General features: G+C 57.7%; 1 protein-coding gene across 1 annotated transcript; it reads left to right on the plus strand.

Moving 5' to 3' along the window:
* The first annotated feature begins 3,065 nt into the window (after positions 1 to 3,065).
* On the plus strand, positions 3,066 to 19,809 carry LOC102088960 (myosin-6). The gene is made up of 40 exons (XM_065041201.1): positions 3,066 to 3,109; positions 3,852 to 3,884; positions 4,894 to 5,086; positions 6,207 to 6,350; positions 6,877 to 7,033; positions 7,234 to 7,261; positions 7,356 to 7,464; positions 7,541 to 7,633; positions 7,728 to 7,791; positions 8,034 to 8,132; positions 8,292 to 8,395; positions 8,829 to 8,967; positions 9,078 to 9,346; positions 9,676 to 9,846; positions 9,992 to 10,301; positions 10,382 to 10,455; positions 10,579 to 10,666; positions 10,746 to 10,863; positions 10,949 to 11,072; positions 11,343 to 11,479; positions 11,566 to 11,692; positions 11,812 to 11,940; positions 12,028 to 12,270; positions 12,462 to 12,638; positions 12,730 to 12,875; positions 12,958 to 13,048; positions 13,173 to 13,562; positions 13,652 to 13,778; positions 13,891 to 14,009; positions 14,488 to 14,684; positions 15,426 to 15,609; positions 15,685 to 15,850; positions 15,932 to 16,056; positions 16,138 to 16,446; positions 16,526 to 16,729; positions 16,986 to 17,111; positions 17,214 to 17,489; positions 18,696 to 18,791; positions 19,102 to 19,236; positions 19,332 to 19,809. Exons 3-40 carry the CDS (start codon positions 4,895 to 4,897, stop codon positions 19,350 to 19,352), a joined length of 5,808 nt encoding a protein of 1,935 aa, XP_064897273.1. The 5' UTR covers positions 3,066 to 3,109; positions 3,852 to 3,884; position 4,894; the 3' UTR covers positions 19,353 to 19,809.
* The last annotated feature ends 1,843 nt before the right edge of the window (positions 19,810 to 21,652 follow it).

The following is a 21,652-nucleotide window of genomic DNA, read 5'->3' on the forward strand; positions in this document are numbered from 1 at the left end:
CACTGTTATATGAAATATTCACATAAATGGGATGTTACACACAGTTGGTCAGGTTTTGGTCACCTGTTTCTCGCTGTCCCTCTGCCGAGATGTCCATCTGTCCTTATCAATGACCTCACAGTGCTACCAGAACATGTGTCTGGTTCTCCAGGAAAATGCAGCTGATATGAAGCTTTAGTGACAGGCAAACTCACTGAAAGATAAACTTGGTTTTAACAAACCCAGGGCATTCTTGCAGATCGCAGGATTAGCGTTTTTCTTGGTACGGGAGAAATGATGCTGTGGTCAACCCAAGACCTCCCGTCATGGTCCTGGGGTCGTGTGTCAGCCCCCCACGTGGTGCTGGGGTGACATCAGGACCACCCACATATTCAGCTAGAACCACCTTGTTGTGACACTATGGCGAGACACCACGGGGATCTGGGGGTACGGGATTTGGGGTTGGTGGGTTTGGGTGTTAAGGGTTTGGGACGCAGGGGTTTGGGGTTCAGAGTGCAGTGTAGGGGAAAGGGACCTGGGGGTCCTGGGGACAGCAGGGTGACCATGAGCCAGCACTGGGCCCTTGTGGCCAGGAAGCCAATGGTACCTGGGGTGGGTTAGAAGGGGGTGGTCAGTAGGTCAGAGAGGTTCTCCTGCCCCTCTGCTCTGCCCTGGGGAGACCACACCTGGAATATTGTGTCCAGCTGTGGCCCCTCAGTTCCAGCAGGACAGGGAACTGCTGGAGAGAGTCCAGTGCAGGGCAACAAAGATGCTGAAGGGAGTGGAGCATCTCCCGGGTGAGGAAAGGCTGAGGGAGCTGGGGCTCTGGAGCTGGACAAGAGGAGACTGAGGGGGGACTCATTCATGTTTCCAGATATCTAAAGGGGGAGTGTCAGGAGGATGGAGCCAGGCTCTTCTCGGTGACAACCAGTGATAGGATAAGGGGCAATGTCTGCAAACTGGAACACAAGAGGTTCCACTTAAATTTGAGAAGAAACTTGTTCCCAGTGAGGGTGGCAGAGCCTGGCCCAGGCTGCCCAGGGGGTTGTGGAGTCTCCTTCTGTGCAGACATTCCAACCCGCCTGGACACCTTCCTGTGTAACCTCATCTGGGTGTTCCTGCTCCATGGGGGGATTGCGCTGGATGAGCTTGCCAGGTCCCTTCCAGCCCCTGACATCCTGTGACTGTGACTGTGACTCTGTGACTCTGTGACTGTGACACTGTGGCTGTGACTCAGTCTTGGGGTCCCAGCCCAGCAGGAACAGGCTGGGAAATCTCCTCGTGAGCTCAACAGGGACAGGGTGGGACCCACATGCTGCCCCACAACCTCAGCCCCACCAGGAGGGACCCACAACTGGTCAAGCTCTGGACCTTCAACCACCCCCCACCCCAGACCCCCAACTGCCCCCCAACCTTGGCCAGCCAATCAAAAGCCTGGAGCAGCACGGGGTGGGGGCGGGTAGAGCTTGGATCTGGGGGCCAAGGGGCATTCCAGGCAGTAGAGGGGGATCTGTGGGGCTCTGTTGGGATCTATGGGGCAGATGGGGATCTGTGGGGCTCTGTGGGGATTTATGGGGTAGAGAGGGATCCGTGGGACTCTGTGGGGATCTATGGGGCTGAGGACAGAATCTGTCAGGCAGAGATCAGATCTATGGGGCAAATATGGGATCTGTGGGGCATATGGGGTTCTCTGGAGCAGAGGAGGGGATCTATGGGGCAGATGGGGGTTTTATGGGGGACAGGAGGGAATTTGTGGGGCAGACGTGGGATCTATGGGGCAGATGGGTGCTCCAGGCAGTAGAGAGGGGATCTATGGGGCAGAGTGGGATCTGTGGGGCTCCGTGGGAATCTATGGGGCTGAGGACAGAATCTGTCAGGCAGAGATCAGATCTATGGGGCAGATATGGGATCTGTGGGGCAGACGGGGCTTCTTTGGAGCAGAGGAGGGGATCTGTGGGGCAGAGAAAGGGATCTGTGGGGCAGACATGGGATCTGTGGGGCAGGGGGGGGTTTATGGGGCAGAGGAGGGAATTTGTGGGGCAGACAGGGGATCTATGGGGCAGAGATGGGTTCTGTGGGGCAGAGATGAGATCTGTGGGGCAGGCATGGGATCTATGGGGCAGATGGGCATTTTATGGGGCAGAGGAGGGAATTTTTGGGGCAGAGATGGGATCTATGGGGCAGACATGGGATCTATGGGGCAAATGAGTCTTTTATGGGGCAGAGGAGGGAATTTCTGGGGCACACATGGGATCTATGGGGCAGACATGGGATCTATGGGGCAGATGGGGGTTTTATCGAGCAGAAGAGGGAATTTCTGGGGCACACATGGGATCTATGGGACAGAGATGCTTTCTGTGGGGCAGAGATGCGTTCTGTGGGGCAGAGATGAGATCTGTGGGGCAGACATGGGATCTCTGGGGCAAATGGGGCTTTGATGGGGCACAGGAGGGAGTTTGCGGGGCAGAGATGGGATCCGTGGGGCGGGGGCGGGGATGATGTGGCACAATGGGGGGAGGGACCCAGCTGTTCCTCCCCCCCCCCCAGGAATGTGTCACCTCGCGGGGCCACTTGTCACCTCCCGAAGACAAAGTGGACACTGTGTCCTGGGGCGGCTGCCAGACCCCCCACCCCCCGCCCCCCAACCAGCCCCACGGCGCCGCGCTGGGGGGACATGAGAACAATCCCCCGCCCCCCATGTCCCGATATAGACCTGGCAGCCACCAGCTGTCACCACCCCACAAGTGACAGGACATTGGCCAGGGACCCAGGCGTCCGGGCCCCATAGACACCCCCCCCCGCACCAGCCCATTCCCCACAGGGGACCCAGGCGTCCGGGACCCACACACACCCCCCAAATCCCACCTCTAAAGGGGTCCGAGAAGCTCTTACTCTGCCCCATAGTGCTGCCCCATAGATGACGCTGTGGGGTGCGTGTTGTGGGGCCTGGGTCCCCGGAGCGACGCTGTGGGGCTGGGAAGGGGGCGGAGGGGGGGGCTGCCCATCCTCCCCCCTTATCAGCCCCTCCCCCCCCCGGAATGCCCCCTCCCCCTCCCTGCCCCACAGCGCCCTATAAATGCCGTGGGTCTGCGGGGCCGGCACAGGTGCCACTGTGGGGCAGAGAGAGAGGGTGGGAGCATGGGGGGTGGGATATGGGGGGCACAGGGAGGACAGAGCGGGGCTGTGGGGCACGGGGGATCTATGGGGGGGAACAGGGAGGTTGGGGTGCACAGAGGTGATGGGGGGCATGGGGGTGGCTATGGGGCATGGGGGATCTATGGGGTGCACAGAGAGGCTATGGGGCACAGGGGGACTCTGGGGCAGAGATGGGATCTATGGGGCAGATGGGGTGTTATGTGGCACACAGGGGGTCTGTGGAGCACAGGGGGTCTATGCGGCACACGGGTCTATGGGGCACACAGGGGGTCTATGGGACACACAGGAGTCTATGGGGCACGGGAATCTATGGGGCACACAGGGGGTCTATGGGAGACACCGGGGTCTATGGGACACGGGGATCTATGGGGCACACAGGGGGTCTATGGGGCACAGGGATCTATGGGGCACACGGGGTCTGTGGGGCACAGGGGGTCTATGGGGCACGGGGATCTATGGGGCACACAGGGGGTCTGTGGGGCACACAGGGGTCTATGGGGCACGGGAATCTATGGGGCACACAGGGGGTCTATGGGAGACACCGGGGTCTATGAGGCACGGGGATCTATGGGGCACACAGGGGGTCTGTGGGGCACACAGGGGTCTATGGGGCACGGGAATGTATGGGGCACACAGGGGGTCTATGGGAGACACCGGGGTCTATGGGGCATGGGGATCTATGGGGCACAGCCCCTCACCCTCTGCATCCCCCCCAGCTCCCTCCATCTTTGCAGACCCAGAGAGTCCAGGTGAGGGCAGCACCGTGGGGCAGCTGTGGGGCGGGGGGGCTGCTATAGGGCATGCACCTCGCTATAGGGTCCCTGTGTCGCTTTGGGGTCCAGGCTGCGCTATAGGGGTCTGCACGTGGCTATAGGGCACCCTGCATGGCTATAGGGCTCTGTGCACAGCTATAGGGTCCCTGTGGGGGGTGATGCATGGCTATAGGGGGATCTATGTCTCGCTATAGGTGCCTATGGGTCTGGGGCTCTGCTATAGGGCCCCCTGGGGCTATAGGTCCTGGTGCAGGGGTTGCAGCGCCCCCCTGAGGCCGCAGCGCAGATGTCAGAGGCGGCGCTGGGCTATAGGTCCCGGTGCTAGGCTATAGGTCCTGGTGCAGTATCTATAGCTCTGCAGGTCCCGGTGCAGGGTCTATAGGTCCCGGTGCACGGTCTATAGGTGTCTATGTGTCCAGGTCCGTGTCAGATGGCAGAGGCAGCAGTGGGCTATAGGTCTATAGGTGTCTCTATGTCTATATGATGTCTCTATAGGATGTCAGAGGCAGCATTAGGAGCAGCTACCCTGGTCCTGCGCCCGGGGGAGTGCAAACGCCTGGTGCAGGGCTATGGGTCTCTGTGGGTCTCTGTGGGTCTCTATGGGTCTCTATGGGTCTCTATGGGTCTCTCTATGGGTGTCTCTATGTCTATGTGTGTCTATAGGATGTCGGAGGCAGCGCTGGGTGCCGCAGCCCCGTTCCTGCGCCCGGGGGAGCGCGAGCGCTTGGTGCAGGGCTATGGGTGTCTATGGGTCTCTATGGGTCTCTATGGGTGTCTCTATGTCTATGTGTGTCTATAGGATGTTGGAGGCAGTGCTGGGTGCCGCAGCCCTGTTCCTGCACCCAGGGGAGCGCAAGCGCTTGGTGCAGGGCTATGGGTCTCTATGGGTCTCTATGGGTCTCTATGGGTCTCTGTGGTTGTCTATGGATGTCTCTGGGTCTCTATGGGTCTCTATGGGTGTCTCTGTGTCTATGTGTGTCTATAGGATGTCGGAGGCAGCGCTGGGTGCCGCAGCCCCGTTCCTGCGCCCGGGGGAGCGCGAGCGCTTGGCTGCGCAGACTCGACCCTTCGACCCCCGCACCGAGTGCTTCGTGCCCCACCCCCGCATGGAGTTCGTGCGCGGGCGCGTGCGGGGGCGGGACCAGGGACACGTGACTGTGGAGACCGAGCTGGGGGAGGTGGGAGAGGGGCAGGGGGATGGGGGAGGGTCTGGTGGGGGTGGGGTTAATGGGGGAGGGGCTGGTGAGGAGGGAGTAGGGGATAATGGGGAGGGGGGAGAGGCTGATGGGAGTGGTGTTAAAGGGGGAGGAGCTGATGGGGGGGTGAGGTTGATGGGGGAGGGGCTGGTGGGGAGGGTGGGGGAGGGGTTAATAGGAGAGGGGTTAATGGGAGAAGGGTTAATGGGGGAGGGGCTGATGGGGAGGGGTTGGCATTAATGGAGGAGTGGTCAATGGGGAGGAGGGAGGGGCTCATGTGGGAGGAGTTAATGGAAAGGGGGTGGGGGTAATGGGGGAGGAGCTGGTGGGGGAGGGGGGTTAATGGGGGAGTGGTTAATAGGGGATGGACCAATGGGGAGGGGGTGGGGTTAATGGGGAGGGGGTTAATGGGAAGGGGGGGGGGCTAATGATGGAGTGGGATGGGAGGTGGTAATGGAGGGAGGGGTTAGTGGGGGAGGGGTTGATGGGGAGGGTCTATGGGGGGAGGGGGAGGTTGATGGTTTGCGGGTGGAAGGGGGTGATGGAGGAACCATCAGGTGCCCCCCGAAATCCATGGTGGGACCTCCCAGCCCAGCGAGGGCGCACTCACACCCATAGAGGACCCCTCTGACCAATCAGGATACCCCTAAACCCACTGGAGAACCCTCAACCCATGAAGGACCCCCAACCCAACCACGGGAAATCCCCCAACCCATCGGAGAACCCTCAACCCATGAGGGGCCCCTCAACCCAGCCCATTGGAGATTCCTCAACCCAACCCATTGGAGATCCTCCAACCCATTTGAGAACCCTCAACCCATGAAGGGCCCCCCAACCCAACCCACTGGAGATCCCCTAACCCACTGGAGATCCCCCAACCCAACCATGGGAGATCCCCCAACCCATTGGAGGACCCTCAACCCATGAGAGATCCCCCAACCCAACCCACTGGAGATGCCCTAAACCACTGGAAATCCCCCAACCCAACCATGGGAGATCCCCCACCTGTAGAAGAAGCCCTGCCCCCAGCCCACCCCCACCACATGTGGGAGGTCCCCCTGCCCTGGGGTGCCCCCAACTGTCCCCTCATGTCCCTCTGCAGACGGTGACGGTGAAGGAGGCCGATGTCCACCAGCAGAACCCACCCAAGTTCGACAAGATTGAGGACATGGCCATGCTGACCTTCCTGCATGAGCCCGCTGTCCTCTACAACCTCAAGGAGCGCTACGCCTCCTGGATGATCTATGTGAGCCTTCCTGCCAGCCCCTGGGGCAGATGGGAGGTGGGCGGGGTCTGCCCCACAGTCTATGGGGTGGCTGGAAGCTGATGGCGCTGCCCTGAAGCTCTTGAGGTTCACTAGAAAGGGATGGACCTCCAGAAGGGTCTATGGGGCACCTAGAACCTGGGTGGGTTCTCCATGGATTTTGGGGCACCTAGAACCTGGTGGCCCTTCCCCAGCACCGTTGGGCCACCCAGACCCAAGATGTCCCATCCCTGGACCCCATGAGGCCACCAAGGCCCACCATGTCCCATCCCCGGACCCCTTGGGCCACCCAGACCCAAGATGTCCCATCTCTGGACCCGTTGTGCCACCCAGACCCAAGATGTCTGATCCCTGGACCCTGTGAGGCCACCAAAGCCCAACATGTCCAATTCCTGGACCCCTTGGGCCACCCAGACCCAACATGTCCCATCGCTGGACCCTTTGGGCCACCCACACCCTCCTGGTGAGGCAGGACGTCCTAGTTCTGACCCACCTGCCCCTTGTCCAGACCTACTCAGGGCTCTTCTGTGTGACCGTCAACCCCTACAAGTGGCTGCCTGTCTACAACGCCGAGGTGGTGGCCGCCTACCGGGGCAAGAAGCGGAGTGAAGCTCCGCCCCACATCTTCTCCGTCTCAGACAACGCTTACCAGAACATGCTGACGGGTAGGAACCTCCTGCTGGGACCTGGATCCCTCCCCAAAAATGGGTCCTGACCTAGAGCTGGTCCTCACCTGGAGGACAGAGAATCCCATCCAAGATTCCAAACACCTCTTCCAACTTCATCCCTCCTCACCTGGAGGAGGGTGAACCCCAAGATCGCAAACATCTCCCCCAGTGTCATCCCATTTCTCTCCTCCTGGCAGACCGTGAGAACCAGTCCATCCTCATCACGTAAGTCCCTGCCCCCCAGGGCCCTGCCCCACACCAGTGGGGTGGGATGAAGAAGCCACCATGATGTTCTCCAACATCTCCCGGTTGTCCCCAGCGGAGAATCCGGGGCGGGGAAGACGGTCAACACCAAGAGGGTCATCCAGTACTTCGCCAGCATCGCTGCCATTGGTGACCGCAAGAAGGAGGTGGCCAATAGCAGCAAGGTGAGGCCTCAGGCCACACCCCCTCAGTGGTGACCTTCCTCCAATGGTGGCCACACCCATTGTCCCACCCTCTCAGGGTACCCTGGAGGACCAGATCATCCAGGCCAACCCCGCCTTGGAGGCCTTCGGCAACGCCAAGACCGTCCGCAATGACAACTCCTCCCGATTCGTGAGTGGAGGGGGCGGGGCCTATGGGGCAGGTCTGTGGGGCGGAGCCTGCTGGGGCAGGTGGCCATCTCCATCTCCGGCTGCTGCTCTCCCAGGGGAAATTCATCCGGATCCATTTTGGGGCCACGGGGAAGTTGGCGTCGGCCGACATCGAGACCTGTGAGTGGACTGAGGGTCCATCAGATGACATCTGGTTGTCCATCATCCACCCACCCACCTGTCTGTCCATCTGTCCATCCAGCTGTCCGTCCCTCCACCTCCTCATCCCACCATCCATCTAACCCCCCTTCTCCATCTCTTGGTGTCTCTGTCTCCTCATCCACCATCTCCTCATCTCTCCATGTCTCCACCCATCTCCTTACCCCACCCTTGACCCACCTTGTCTCCATCCCCACCTCCAGACCTCTTGGAGAAGTCACGTGTCATCTTCCAGCTCAAGGCTGAGAGGAACTACCACATCTTCTACCAGATCCTCTCCAACAAGAAGCCGGAGCTGCTGGGTGAGTTGGGAAGAGTTAACCCTGTGGTTGCTGTTGGGTCTTCTCCTTCCTCTCCTTCTCTGCTTGTCCCCTACTTGGGGTGATTTGGGGACAATTTGGGGCTGTTTGGCTGCTGGAAACGCTCAGTTTTTGTCTCTGTCCTCGGCTTCCATGGTCCAGAGATGCTTCTCATCACCAACAACCCCTACGACTACAGCTACGTCTCCCAAGGAGAGGTGACTGTGGCCTCCATTGACGACTCAGAAGAGCTGTTGGCAACCGATGTGAGCAGTGGGGCAGGCAGGGGGACATCTCGTGGCCGAGGAGAAGGAGGAGCCGTGGGTGGAGAGGGGGGATGATAGAAGATGGATGGATGGATGGATGGATGGATGAGTCCATGGGTGGATGAGTCCTCTGAAGGACGGGTGGATCCATGGATAGATGAGCCCATGGATGGATGGATGAGCTCATGGATGGGTGGATGGATAAGTCCATGGGTGGATGAGAGTCCTCAGATGGACAGTGCTCTGATGGATGGATAAATCCATGAAGAGATGAGTCCATGGATGGATGAATCCATCGGTAGATGAGTCCATGGATGGATGGACAGGCTGGGCAGAGGGACACACATGGTGACCAGCAGCTGGCTGTGCCCTCAGCTCCGTGGTGGGGGTGGCAAGGTCCTCTCCAACCACGCCCCATCCCCCTGTCCCCCAGAGCGCTTTCGATGTCCTGGGCTTCACCGCTGAGGAGAAGACCGGCGTCTACAAGCTGACAGGTGCCATCATGCATTTTGGCAACATGAAGTTCAAGCAGAAGCAACGGGAGGAGCAGGCAGAGCCGGACGGCACCGAAGGTGGGTGCAGAGATGGGGGGGACACAGGTTTGGGTGCCACCAATCAATCTCTCCCCAAGCAGGTGGTGAGGTGGGACCTGACCACGTGTCTTCCTCTCCGTGCTCTGCAGATGCCGACAAGTCAGCCTACTTGATGGGACTGAACTCAGCCGATCTCCTCAAGGGGCTGTGTCACCCCCGCGTGAAGGTGGGCAATGAGTACGTCACCAAGGGGCAGAATGTCCAGCAGGTCTACTACTCCATCGGGGCCTTGGCCAAGGCTGTCTACGAGAAGATGTTCAATTGGATGGTGGTGAGGATCAACAACTCACTAGACACCAAGCAGCCACGTCAGTACTTCATCGGTGTCCTGGACATCGCTGGATTTGAGATCTTTGATGTAAGGCCTGTGGGGGCCACTGGGTGGTTGCATTGGTCCTCTCAGGGGTTGAGTTGAGCCAGCCGGGTGTTGAGTGAACCTCCTTAAGCTTCACATTAACCTTTGGTGGAAAGTTGCCCTCTTCGGGCATCATGTTGACCCCATTGAGTGTCCAGTTGACCCTGTTGATTCCACTGGGTATTATGTTGACCCCACTGGGTGTTGACTTGACTCCATTGATCCCATTGGGCTTAACACTGACCTTATTCAGTTCAGTTGACCACAGCGGGTGCTGAGTTGACCCCATTGGGCATTGCCTTGACCCTGCTGTCCGTCCTCTCCCTCCCCAGTTCAACAGTTTCGAGCAGCTCTGCATCAACTTCACCAACGAGAAGCTGCAGCAGTTCTTCAACCACCACATGTTCGTGCTGGAGCAGGAGGAGTACAAGAAGGAGGGGATCGAGTGGGAGTTCATTGACTTCGGCATGGACCTCCAGGCCTGCATTGACCTCATTGAGAAGGTACCACCTCCTGCCAGGTCTGCTGGGGGCTGCAGGGGCTCCTGGAGGAGGATCCTCCCAGCTGGTGCTTCCCAGAGACCTTGAAGGCGGCCAGTTGGGTGGTACTTGGTGTCCTCCATGGCCAACAAGGTCTTCTCCTCCCCAGCCCATGGGGATCATGTCCATCCTGGAGGAGGAGTGCATGTTCCCCAAGGCCTCAGACATGACCTTCAAGGCCAAGCTCTATGACAACCACCTGGGCAAGTCAGCCAACTTTGGGAAGCCACGCAACGTCAAGGGGAAGACAGAGGCCCACTTCTCCCTCACCCACTATGCCGGCACAGTGGACTACAACATCATTGGGTGGCTGGAGAAGAACAAGGACCCCCTCAATGAGACAGTGGTGGGGCTCTACCAGAAGTCGGCCCTCAAGCTGTTGGCCAACCTCTTCTCCAACTATGCTGGGGCAGATGCCGGTGGGTGGATGGATGGACGGAGAAGACATTTTCCCACAAGAGTCTTGTCCCCTGTCTCACCCCACCCCTCTTGTCCCCAGGCGGCGATGGAGGGAAGGGGAAAGGAGCCAAGAAGAAAGGTTCCTCCTTCCAGACCGTCTCTGCCCTGCACCGGGTAAGGGACCTACACAGGAGACCTGCCGTGGGGCAAAGGGAGGACAACCTCCCATGTGGAGGTTTGACCACCCAGCCCCATCCCTGCCTACCCATTGGTCAGCCTCTCCTCTCTCCTCCCCAGGAGAACCTTAACAAGCTGATGGCCAACCTCAAGACCACCCACCCCCACTTCGTCCGTTGCCTCGTTCCCAATGAGCGGAAGGAGCCGGGTGAGAAGAGCCAGGGGGACAGAGCGGTGGGTTGTGGGTGTGGCTTGGGGCTGACCCCACCCCTTTACCCACCCCTCAGGTGTGATGGACAACCCCTTGGTGATGCACCAGCTCCGCTGCAATGGGGTGCTGGAGGGGATCCGCATCTGCCGCAAGGGCTTCCCCAACCGCATCCTCTACGGGGACTTTCGCCAGCGGTAGGGATGGAGGACAAGACATGGGGAGGGGCGAACAATCCCACCAGGGCTGACTTTGGGGTGTCCTGTCCTCTCCAATCGCCAGGTACCGCATCCTGAACCCCACAGCCATCCCCGAGGGACAGTTCATCGACAGCCGCAAAGGCGCCGAGAAGCTCCTGGGGTCCCTTGACATTGACCACAACCAGTACAAGTTCGGACACACCAAGGTGAGGTTTCTGTTCCTTGTGGCCCCACCATGCACCCCATGGTCCAGGAGGTCTTGTTGACCCTACAGTCCCACCATCCAGGAGGACTTGTGGACCTCATGGTCCCACTGTGCACCTGTCCACCTGCCCATCGACTGCCCCCTCCATCCTTCCATCCACCTGCCAACCCATCAGTCCCTCCGTCTGTCCACTGATCCTTCCGCCCAACCCTTCCCCAGCCAACCCATCTTCTTGCCCATCTCCTCCTCACCCAGCCGCTTCCTCCATCAGGTCTTCTTCAAGGCTGGGCTGCTGGGGCTGCTGGAGGAGATGCGGGATGAGCGTCTCTCCCGCATCATCACCCGCATCCAGGCTCAGGCCCGGGGGCAGCTGATGCGTATCGAGTTCAAGAAGATCCTGGAGCGCCGGTGAGAGGAGGGGTGTCCCCTCAGGAGTGGGACCTCCAGTGGGCCACCAGATCCATGGGGTGGCAACATCTGTGTCCCCGTCACAGGGACGCGCTCCTGGTGATCCAGTGGAACATCAGAGCCTTCATGGGGGTGAAGAACTGGCCTTGGATGAAGCTCTACTTCAAGATCAAGCCCTTGTTGAAGAGTGCTGAGACAGAGAAGGAGATGCAGGTGATGAAGAGGACGGGATGAGCGGCGGGTGGGTTGGGACAACCAGTGACACATGTTGGGTGGAGTTGGTGGATAGGGGGATTGGACATTGTTGTTGGTCTCCTTGGGCACTGGTGCAGACCATGAAGGAGGAGTTTGGGCGGCTGAAGGAGGCCCTGGAGAAGTCTGAGTCCCGGCGGAAGGAGCTGGAGGAGAAGATGGTCTCCATGCTGCAGGAGAAGAATGACCTTCAGCTCCAAGTGCAGGCCGTGAGTGAGATCTTCCCCAAACCCAAGTAAAGGAGGTAACAACCACCCCCACTGGGGGACCCTACTTCATCCACCACCCTAACACAGGAGCAGGACAACCTCAATGATGCTGAGGAGCGCTGCGACCAGCTGATCAAAAACAAGATCCAGCTGGAGGCCAAGGTGAAGGAGCTGACAGAGCGTCTGGAGGATGAGGAGGAGATGAACGCTGAGCTGACAGCCAAGAAGAGGAAGCTGGAGGATGAGTGCTCAGAGCTCAAGAAGGACATTGATGACTTGGAGCTGACTCTGGCCAAGGTGGAGAAGGAGAAACATGCCACTGAGAACAAGGTGAGGGTGGGGAGAGACCTCATACTCGAGGAGACCAAAGGTTGGTTGAGCCCAAACCAACTATATCAAGAAGACCCAAGGCCTTTTGAGTTCTGCATTGAAGTGGTCTCACTGGCCATGGCCAACAAGAATCTCCCCCAGCTCTGCTCTACCTCTGGCACCGAGCTGGAGGCCTGATGGTCATCCTGCAGGTCAAGAACCTCACAGAGGAGATGGCCGGGCTGGACGAGACCATTGCCAAGCTGACGAAGGAGAAGAAGGCCCTTCAAGAAGCTCATCAGCAAGCTCTGGATGACCTGCAGGCAGAGGAAGACAAGGTCAACACGTTGACAAAAGCCAAAGTCAAACTGGAACAGCAAGTGGATGACGTGAGTGTGGACAGTCCCAATAGCGAGGAGCTTCACGGGGCAGAGATGATGAAAACCTGAGGTTTCTCCCCATTTCTGTGTTTCCACACAGCTCGAAGGGTCGCTAGAACAGGAGAAGAAGATCCGGATGGACCTGGAACGGGCCAAGAGGAAACTGGAAGGTGACTTGAAGCTGACCCAGGAGAACATCATGGATTTGGAGAATGACAAGCAGCAGCTGGAGGAGAAGCTCAAGAAGTGAGGCTGGGCCTCCTGCCCCATCCCAAGCCAGCCGAGGAGTGCAGGCGGGGACCTCAGTGCTCTCCACCTTCCTCTGTAGGAAAGACTTCGAGATCCACTTGCAGAACAGCAAGATCGAGGACGAGCAGGCGCTTGCCCTGCAGCTCCAGAAGAAGTTGAAAGAGCTTCAGGTGAGGGATGCGGTCTGCACCTGGTTGGGCTGCGCTGGAGCATCTCCAGCTGGTTGGGTTGAGTTGAGCAGGTGAGCTGGGCAGAGCCAACCCAGGCGATGACACCCCTGTCCCTGTCCCGCAGGCGCGGATCGAGGAGCTGGAGGAGGAGCTGGAGGCGGAGCGGACGGGCAGGGCCAAGGTGGAGAAGCTGCGCTCAGAGCTGTCGCGGGAGCTGGAGGAGATCAGCGAGCGGCTGGAGGAGGCGGGAGGAGCCACCTCGGTGCAGATCGAGCTCAACAAGAAGCGAGAGGCGGAGTTCCAGAAGATGCGGCGGGACCTGGAGGAGGCCACGCTGCAGCACGAGGCCACGGCCGCCGCGCTGCGCAAGAAGCACGCGGACAGCGTGGCCGAGCTCAGCGAGCAGCTTGACAACCTGCAGCGCGTCAAGCAGAAGCTGGAGAAGGAGAAGAGCGAGCTCAAGCTGGAGCTGGACGACCTAAGCTCCAACATGGAGCAGCTGATCAAGGCCAAGGTAGGGAGAGGCCAAGGCAGACATCTCACCTCCACCGCGGCCACCAGCCTCTTGTGTCATCGCTCCCCTCCATCTTTTGCGGCTCTAAGGTGGGCATGGAGAAGGTCTCCCGCACCATGGAGGACCAGATGGCCGAGCACCGGGCTAAGCTGGAAGAGACCCAACGAGTCCTCAATGACACCAGCACCCAACGGGCCAAACTCCAGACTGAGAATGGTGGGAGCCCCTAATCCACAGCACTCCCTAACCCAAAGCACTCCCCACCTTCACCCCCACCCTACCTGTCCACCCCCTGTCCCACCCCTCAAGACCTTCCCTACCTCTGCAGGAGAGCTGTCCCGCCAGCTGGAGGAGAAGGAGGCCCTCATCTCCCAGCTCACCAGGGGCAAGCAGTCTTACACCCAGCAGATGGAGGACCTGAAAAGGCAGCTGGAGGAGGAGATGAAGGTGAGGTTCTTGGGGTGGCTAAGACCACTGTGGTCTGGAGTTCTCCAGGAGGGCCACAGCACAAGGTCTCCTTCGCCCTCATGTTGGTGGCACCAAAAATGTGTCAAGTTCAGACTGGTTGGATTGGGTGGTTCCATCTAAGGGTGATTCCATCTAAAGGTGGTTTCAGCTAAGGGTGGTTCCCTCTAAAGGTGCTTGAGTTGGGCTGTGTTGGTCTGACAATGGGTGGGTTGGGCTGAGCAGGTTGATTGGGAGGTGGTTGGGCTGGTCTATAGGTGCCTGAGTGGGGCTGGACCAGGTGAAGTCAGACTGGATCAGCCTAAAGATGGTTGGGTGTGTCGAGAGGCGTTGAGGTTGGGATGGGATGGTCTAGAGAAAGCTGGGCTGAGAAACATCACCACGTACTGAGTTGGAAGACCTCAAGATAGCTCAAGGTGACATGGACCCAATGGTCTTACCTTCTTCTTGCCCCTTCCAGGCCAAGAATGCACTGGCCCATGCCCTCCAGTCGGCCCGGCATGACTGCGACCTGCTGCGGGAGCAGTATGAGGAGGAGACAGAGGCCAAGGCTGAGCTCCAGCGGTCACTCTCCAAGGCCAACTCTGAGGTGGCGCAGTGGAGGACCAAGTACGAGACAGACGCCATCCAGCGCACCGAGGAGCTGGAGGAGGCCAAGTGAGTCATCTCCTCATGGATGCTGAGGTTCTCCCATGGGTGATGGAACCTGCTCGACCTTGCTAGTCACAGTGTCACAGTATGTTTGGGATTGGAAGGGACCTCAAAAGATCATCTAGTCCAATCCCCCTGCTGGAGCAGGAACGCCTAGGTGAGGTTGCACAGGAACATGTCCAGGCGGGTTTTGAATGTCTCCAGAGAAGGAGACTTCACTACCTCCCCTCTTCCCTCAAGCAACCACCACGCAGGATGTTGGGTTTTTTCATGCTTGGTAGATCTAGAGCTCAAGTTGGGGACCTAGAACCTGTGTTGAGTAACCTAGACCATCCATGACCCTCATAAGTCATTGGGGGGATGGACAAACGTGTCCCTAAGGTGGGAACACCATGAGATCATCCAAGCGTTCAGGCCACCCTGAAGGACACTTGCAGGAGGAGGTCACTGTCCTGCCCAAGGGCAACCTTGATGGGGTTTGGGATTGGAGAACCCCTTGAACCTTGAAGTGTGGACCTATGAGGAGACCCCTCCACCCCATGGGCAATCCCATGTGCTGGGGCAGCTGCTGTGGGGAAGGGGATAGTGGAGACGCCACAACTGTAGAAGGATCTGGAGAAGGCTGAGGGACATGGAGATGGTAGAGGAGAAACAGCAGCGTCTTGGCAACCTCAGGGTGGAAGAAGGTCCAGTTGGCCCATTTGGTCCATGGGTCACCACAACCCATGTGGTTGTCCCCTGGGGCAGGAAGAAGCTGGCCCAGCGGCTGCAGGAGGCAGAGGAGGTGGTGGAGGCTGTCAATGCCAAGTGCTCCTCCCTGGAGAAGACCAAGCACCGGCTGCAGAATGAGATTGAGGACCTGATGGCGGACGTGGAGCGGTCGAACGCAGCTGCTGCTGCCTTGGACAAGAAACAGAGGAACTTTGACAAGGTGGGAGCACACAGTGGTGGGATGGGCAGGAGGTGGGGACACATGATGGCAGGGTGACCACTTGCTTGGCCCCAGATTGTGGCGGAGTGGAAGCAGAAGTTCGAGGAGTCACAGACGGAGCTGGAGGCCTCGCAGAAGGAGGCCAGGTCCCTCAGCACCGAACTCTTCAAGCTGAAGAACGCCTATGAGGAGTCGCTTGAGCACCTGGAGACCTTCAAGCGGGAGAACAAGAACCTCCAAGGTGAGACCTTGGGCCTCCCCCCATCCACTTGCTTGTCCTCCACCACCTTCCACATGGTCTGATGGGATCTCACCTGGGCAGAGGAGATTTCGGACCTCACAGAGCAGCTGGGTGCCAGCCACAAGACCATCCATGAGCTGGAGAAGGTCCGGAAGCAGCTGGATACCGAGAAGCTGGAGCTCCAAGCTGCTCTGGAGGAGGCTGAGGTGAGCCAAGCCATGTCCCCATGCACCCCCACATTCTCCTGGTCTCTGCAGTCCTCAATGTCCCCTGTGTCCCCATCCCAGGCCTCTCTGGAGCACGAGGAGGGGAAGATCTTGAGGGCCCAGCTGGAGTTCAACCAGGTCAAAGCGGACTACGAGCGCAAGCTGGCCGAGAAGGACGAGGAGATGGAGCAGGCCAAGCGCAACCACCTGCGGGTGGTGGACTCCCTGCAGACCTCACTGGACGCTGAGACCCGGAGCCGCAATGAAGCCCTGAGGCTGAAGAAGAAGATGGAGGGTGACCTCAACGAGATGGAGATCCAGCTCGGCCATGCCAACCGCATGGCGGCTGAGGCCCAGTCCCACCTGAAGGGAGCCCAGACTCACCTCAAGGTGAGACACACCCACCTCTATGAGGTCCTCCCAGCCCCATGGACCTGCTGGCTGAGGTCCATCCCCGTTGTCCCGCCAGGACACCCAACTGCAGCTGGATGACGTGGTCCGGGCCAACGAGGACCTGAAAGAGAACATCGCCATCGTGGAGAGGAGGAACAACCTCCTGCAGTCAGAGCTGGAGGAGCTGCGGGCCGTGGTGGAACAAACGGAGAGGGCCCGCAAGTTGGCTGAGCAGGAGCTGATTGAGGCCAGCGAGAGGGTCCAGCTTCTTCACTCCCAGGTGAGGACACCCTGGTGAAGAATTCTCCCTTGTCTCACCGAGAAGGTCCCACTGGAGAATGGCATGGCTGTGAGCGTCCTTCAGAAACCCCATGTCCCAGTCCCGTCTTTGCTCTGCCAAGCCCCTGAGATACCTCCTGGCCCAAATCCCCTTCAAGAGCTTCCACCCCCCAGTGACAACCCAGCCACTGAGTCCCCCACAACACAGGTCCTGTCTCCAGATAGACCCCTGTGATGCCTGTGGTCTTCTCTTCCAGAACACCAGTCTCATCAACCAAAAGAAGAAGATGGAGGCGGACATCTCCCAGTTGCAGACGGAGGTGGAAGAGGCCATCCAGGAGTGCAGGAACGCTGAGGAGAAGGCCAAGAAAGCCATCACTGATGTGAGTGCTGTGGTGGAACCAATATCTAAGACACCTTCCACCATAGTGCGATGGAGAACATACCTTGGACCTTCTTCTCTGGTTGCTTCTCCCCTGGGGCAGGCAGCCATGATGGCAGAGGAGCTGAAGAAGGAACAGGACACCAGCGCTCACCTGGAACGGATGAAGAAGAACATGGAGCAGACCATCAAAGACCTGCAGCTCCGGCTGGATGAGGCGGAGCAGTTGGCCCTCAAGGGGGGCAAGAAGCAGCTGCAGAAGCTGGAGACCCGCGTGAGGGAGCTGGAGAACGAGCTGGAGGCTGAGCAGAAGCGCAACGCTGAGAGCATCAAGGGCCTCCGCAAGTCTGAGCGGCGTGTCAAGGAGCTCAGCTACCAGGTGGAGCCACTGCAACCCATCCCTCCTCCATCCAGGCCCATGGCGTGACCTAAAACATGGCAGAGCTGGTGGCCAGAGGGACAGGGACAACCTAGAATGTCACCCACTGCCCTGTGTTCATGTAGATAGGACATGGTTGACCTGGTGGCTGTAGGAACATGGGTGACCCTGGTGGCCACAGGGGCAAGGATGACCTAGAACATCACCTGCTTGCCCTGTGTCCATGTATATAGAACACGGTTGACGTGGTGGCCACAGGGACATGGTTGACCCAGAATATTGATCTGTGGTTGGAGGGAGACACGGGACCCAGAAGTTTAATCTGGTGGCCAGAGGGACATGGTTGACTCAGAACATTGACCTGGTGGCTGTAAGGATGTGGGTGACCTAGAAGGCTGACCTGGTGGCCACTGGGGCAAGGATGACCTAGAACATCACCTGCTTCCCCTGTGTCCATGTAGATAGAACATTGTTGACCTGGTGGCCACAGGGACATGGTTGACTCAGAACATTGACCTGGTGGCTATAAGGATGTGGGTGACCCAGAAGGTTGACCTGGTGGCCACTGGGACATGGGTGACCCAGAATGTTGATCTGGTGGCTGTAGGGACTGTTGCCCCCAGAAAGGTTGACCTGGTGGCCACAGGAACGTGGCAACCCAGAACACTGAGCTGGTGGCTGTAGGGACGTGGCTGACACAGAACATCACCTGTTTCATAGAATGCTTCATAGAATGTCCCGAGTTGGAAGGGACTCACAAGGATCGAGTCCAACTCCTGTCCCTGCACAGGACAACCCCACAGTTCATGTTGTGTGTCTGAGGGTGTTGTCCAGTCTCTTCTTGAACACTGTCAGGCTTGGGGCTGTGACACCTCCCTGGGGAGCCTGTTCAGTGTCCAGCACCTCTGGGTGAAGAACCTTTTCCTCATGTCCAACCTAAACCTCTCCTGGCACATCTTCCTGCCACATGTTGCCTCCATACCTGTACAGGAACAAGACACAAGAAACATAGACCTCACCCATTGCTGTAGGGTGACCTAAAACATGATTGACCCAGTGGCCACAGGTTCATGTAGAAGGCAGACCACAGCTCAGCCTCTGCCCAGGAGGTGTCCAGGCAGGGAAACTGAGGCATGATGAGTGCATCAAGCCTGGGAGAGGTGGTGTTTTGGGGTCAATCTTCAGCCCTGTCTCTCCTCCCCACAGACGGAGGAGGACAAGAAGAACCTGCTGCGGCTGCAGGACCTGGTGGACAAGCTGCAGATGAAAGTCAAGGCCTACAAGCGTCAGGCAGAGGAGGCGGTGGGTGCCGGGATCTGGGGGGTTGGAGGAGGGAAAGGGATGGACACATGGATGATGGGACAGAAGGACGGGAGGTGGGTTAGATGGACCAATAAGGATGGATAGTTTTTGAGCAGATGTTTGGATGGATGGAAGGTGAGATGGGTGGTTGAGTAGGTGGTTGGATAGATGAATGTTGGTTGGGTGGCTGAGTAGATAGAAGGTTTGCTGGAGGGTTGAGCAGATGGTTGGATGGATGGAAGGTGGGAGCATGGTGGAACAGCTGGGTAGGTGGCAGCTCCACTGACACCCATCAAACCTCACCACCCAGGAGGAACAGGCCAACACCAACCTGGCCAAGTTCCGCAAAGCTCAGCACGAGCTGGACGAGGCGGAGGAACGTGCTGATATGGCTGAGTCCCAGGTCAACAAGCTGCGGGCCAAGAGCCGGGACATCGGGGCCAAGGTGGGACCTTCCCCCACCCCATGGTTGCCCCATGGCTGCCCCACAGTTGCCACACAATGACCCCCTCACCTTCCTCGTCTTCTCTCCCACCCCAGAAGCTTCATGATGAGGAATGACCTCACCACCATGAATGACCCCAGCACCACCACAAATGACCCCACCGCCACCCTCCTCCATCCAAGATGGGGGCCTAGAAATGTAGAAGTAGTTAATTGAGTAATTAACAAGGACCGGAGTGACCCAGGCATCCGGGAGTGGTGGAGGGACACAATGTCTTCTCGTCCACCTCCCAAAAACCCCATGACCACAGAGAAGCACCAGTGTCAGGCATGGCCATCGTAACCAGGAGATAGTGGGGTCTCAGGTCCAAAGGGCAGCACCTGGGACTCCGGAGGAGACGACTTTCTGCTCATTTCTCTATGGAGTTTATGTAAAATGGGAGCCTGAATCCACACGAGGTCTGTGGGAGAAGGAAAACCAGGTAGGACACAAAGAATACTAATATCACAGGTATAAAATAAACCAAAAAAAAAGGCACTATGGAAAAATAAAGACATGTATGAAGAAAAGTTAGTCCTGGCTTTTCCTGAGTTACGGTGGAAGCCCCAGTGGGGTGATAGGCACCTTTAAAATCTGAAAAATCACACATTCACACAGTTTACACAAGAAATTTCCTGGTTCCTCATGCTGTAGATGAGGGCAGCACCATGAACACAAAACACCCAGAAGTTAAACAGGCACTGACTACAAGAAGCCCAAGTTCCCTGAGGTAGGACTGTGAGCAGCAGAGCTTGAGGATCTGGGGGTTTCGCAGAAGAACTGGCCCAGGGCATTGCCCTTGCACAGGGGCAGTGAAAATGTATTGGCCACGAGCAGCAGAGCAGTGAGAAACCCAGCGGCCCAGGCAGCTGCTGTCATGTGGACAAAGAGAGACAAATAGAGATCCATGGAGAACAGAGAGAACCATAGAGACCCATAGAGACAATAGAGACTCATAGAGATCATAGAGACCATAGAGACCGCAGGGACCATAGAGATCCATAGAGAACTATGGAGACCATAGAGACCCATAGGGACCATAGAGACCATAGAGGCCATAGAGACCTATAGAGGCCGTAGAGACTGTAGAGACCATAGAGACCATGGAGATCCATAGACACCCATGGAGACAATAGAGACACATAGAGAGCCATAGAGACCATGGAGACCATAGAGACCATAGACACCCACAGAGACCCATGCAGACCATAGAGAATCATAGGGACACATAAGGACCATACAGAGCCACAGAGATCCGTGGAGGCCATGGAGACCTATAGAGACCCATAGAGACCACAGAGACTCATAGAGAACCATGGAGATCATAGAGGCCTATAGAGACCATAGAGATCATAGGGACCCATAGAGACCCAGGGAAACCATAGAGACTCATAGGGACCCATAAGGACCATAGAGAGCCATAGAGATCCGTGGAGGCCATGGAGACCTATAGAGACCCATACAGAACATAGAGACTCATAGAGACCATAGAGACCCATGGAAACCTAAACAGGCCATACAGACCATAGAGATCATAGGGACCCATAGAGACCCAGGGAGACCATAGAAACCCATAGACACCTTAGACATCCGTAGAGACCATAGAGACCCATAGGGACACATAGAGACCTTAGAGACCCGTAGAGACCATAGAGACCATAGAGACCCATAGGGACACATAGAGACCCATGGAGACCATAGAGACCCATATGGACCATAGAGACCATAGAGATCATAGAGAACTATAAGGGCCGTAGAGACCGCAGAGACCATAGACACCATAGAGATCCATAGAGACCATAGAGACCATAAATACCATAGAGATTCAGAGAGACCCATAGAGAACCCTGCGGACCATAGAGACTTGTAGGAACCCATAGAGATCCATAGGGACCCACAGAGATCCATAGGGACCCATAGAGACCCTAGACACCCATAGAGACCCATCGAGACAAGTAGAGACCATAGAGACGTGTAGAGACCAATGCAGACCATAGAGACCCATAGGGATCCATAGGGATCATAGAGACCCACAGAGACTCATAAAGACCATAGAGACCCATAGAGACCCGTTTAGACCATAGAGACACCTAGAGACCCATGCAGACCATAGAGACCCATATGGACCCATAGGGACCATAGAGACCCATAGAGATCCATGGAGACCATAGAGTGACATAGCGACCATAGAGACTCATAGAGACCACAGAGTCCCATCAAAACCCATAGAGATCGTAGAGACCCATAGAGATACATAGGGACCCATAAGACCCAAGGAGACCATAGAGACCCATAGGAACCATGGATACCATAGAGACCATAGAGACCTATACAGGCCATAGAGACCATCGATACTGTCGAAACCATAGAGACCATA

The sequence above is a fragment of the Columba livia genome, chromosome 25 (genome assembly GCF_036013475.1).
Source record: "Columba livia isolate bColLiv1 breed racing homer chromosome 25, bColLiv1.pat.W.v2, whole genome shotgun sequence".
Lineage (NCBI taxonomy): Eukaryota > Metazoa > Chordata > Aves > Columbiformes > Columbidae > Columba > Columba livia.

What these genes read in the sequence shown, in the direction of transcription:
- LOC102088960 (XM_065041201.1), top strand. Translation starts at nt 4,895, where the DNA reads ATGTCGGAGGCAGCGCTGGGTGCCGCAGCCCCGTTCCTGCGCCCGGGG. An exon ending in TTCAGCTCCAAGTGCAGGCC is followed by an intron (nt 11,941 to 12,027) that starts GTGAGTGAGATC and finishes ACCCTAACACAG; the next exon opens with GAGCAGGACAACCTCAATGA. An exon ending in GCCGGGACATCGGGGCCAAG is followed by an intron (nt 19,237 to 19,331) that starts GTGGGACCTTCC and finishes CTCCCACCCCAG; the next exon opens with AAGCTTCATGATGAGGAATG.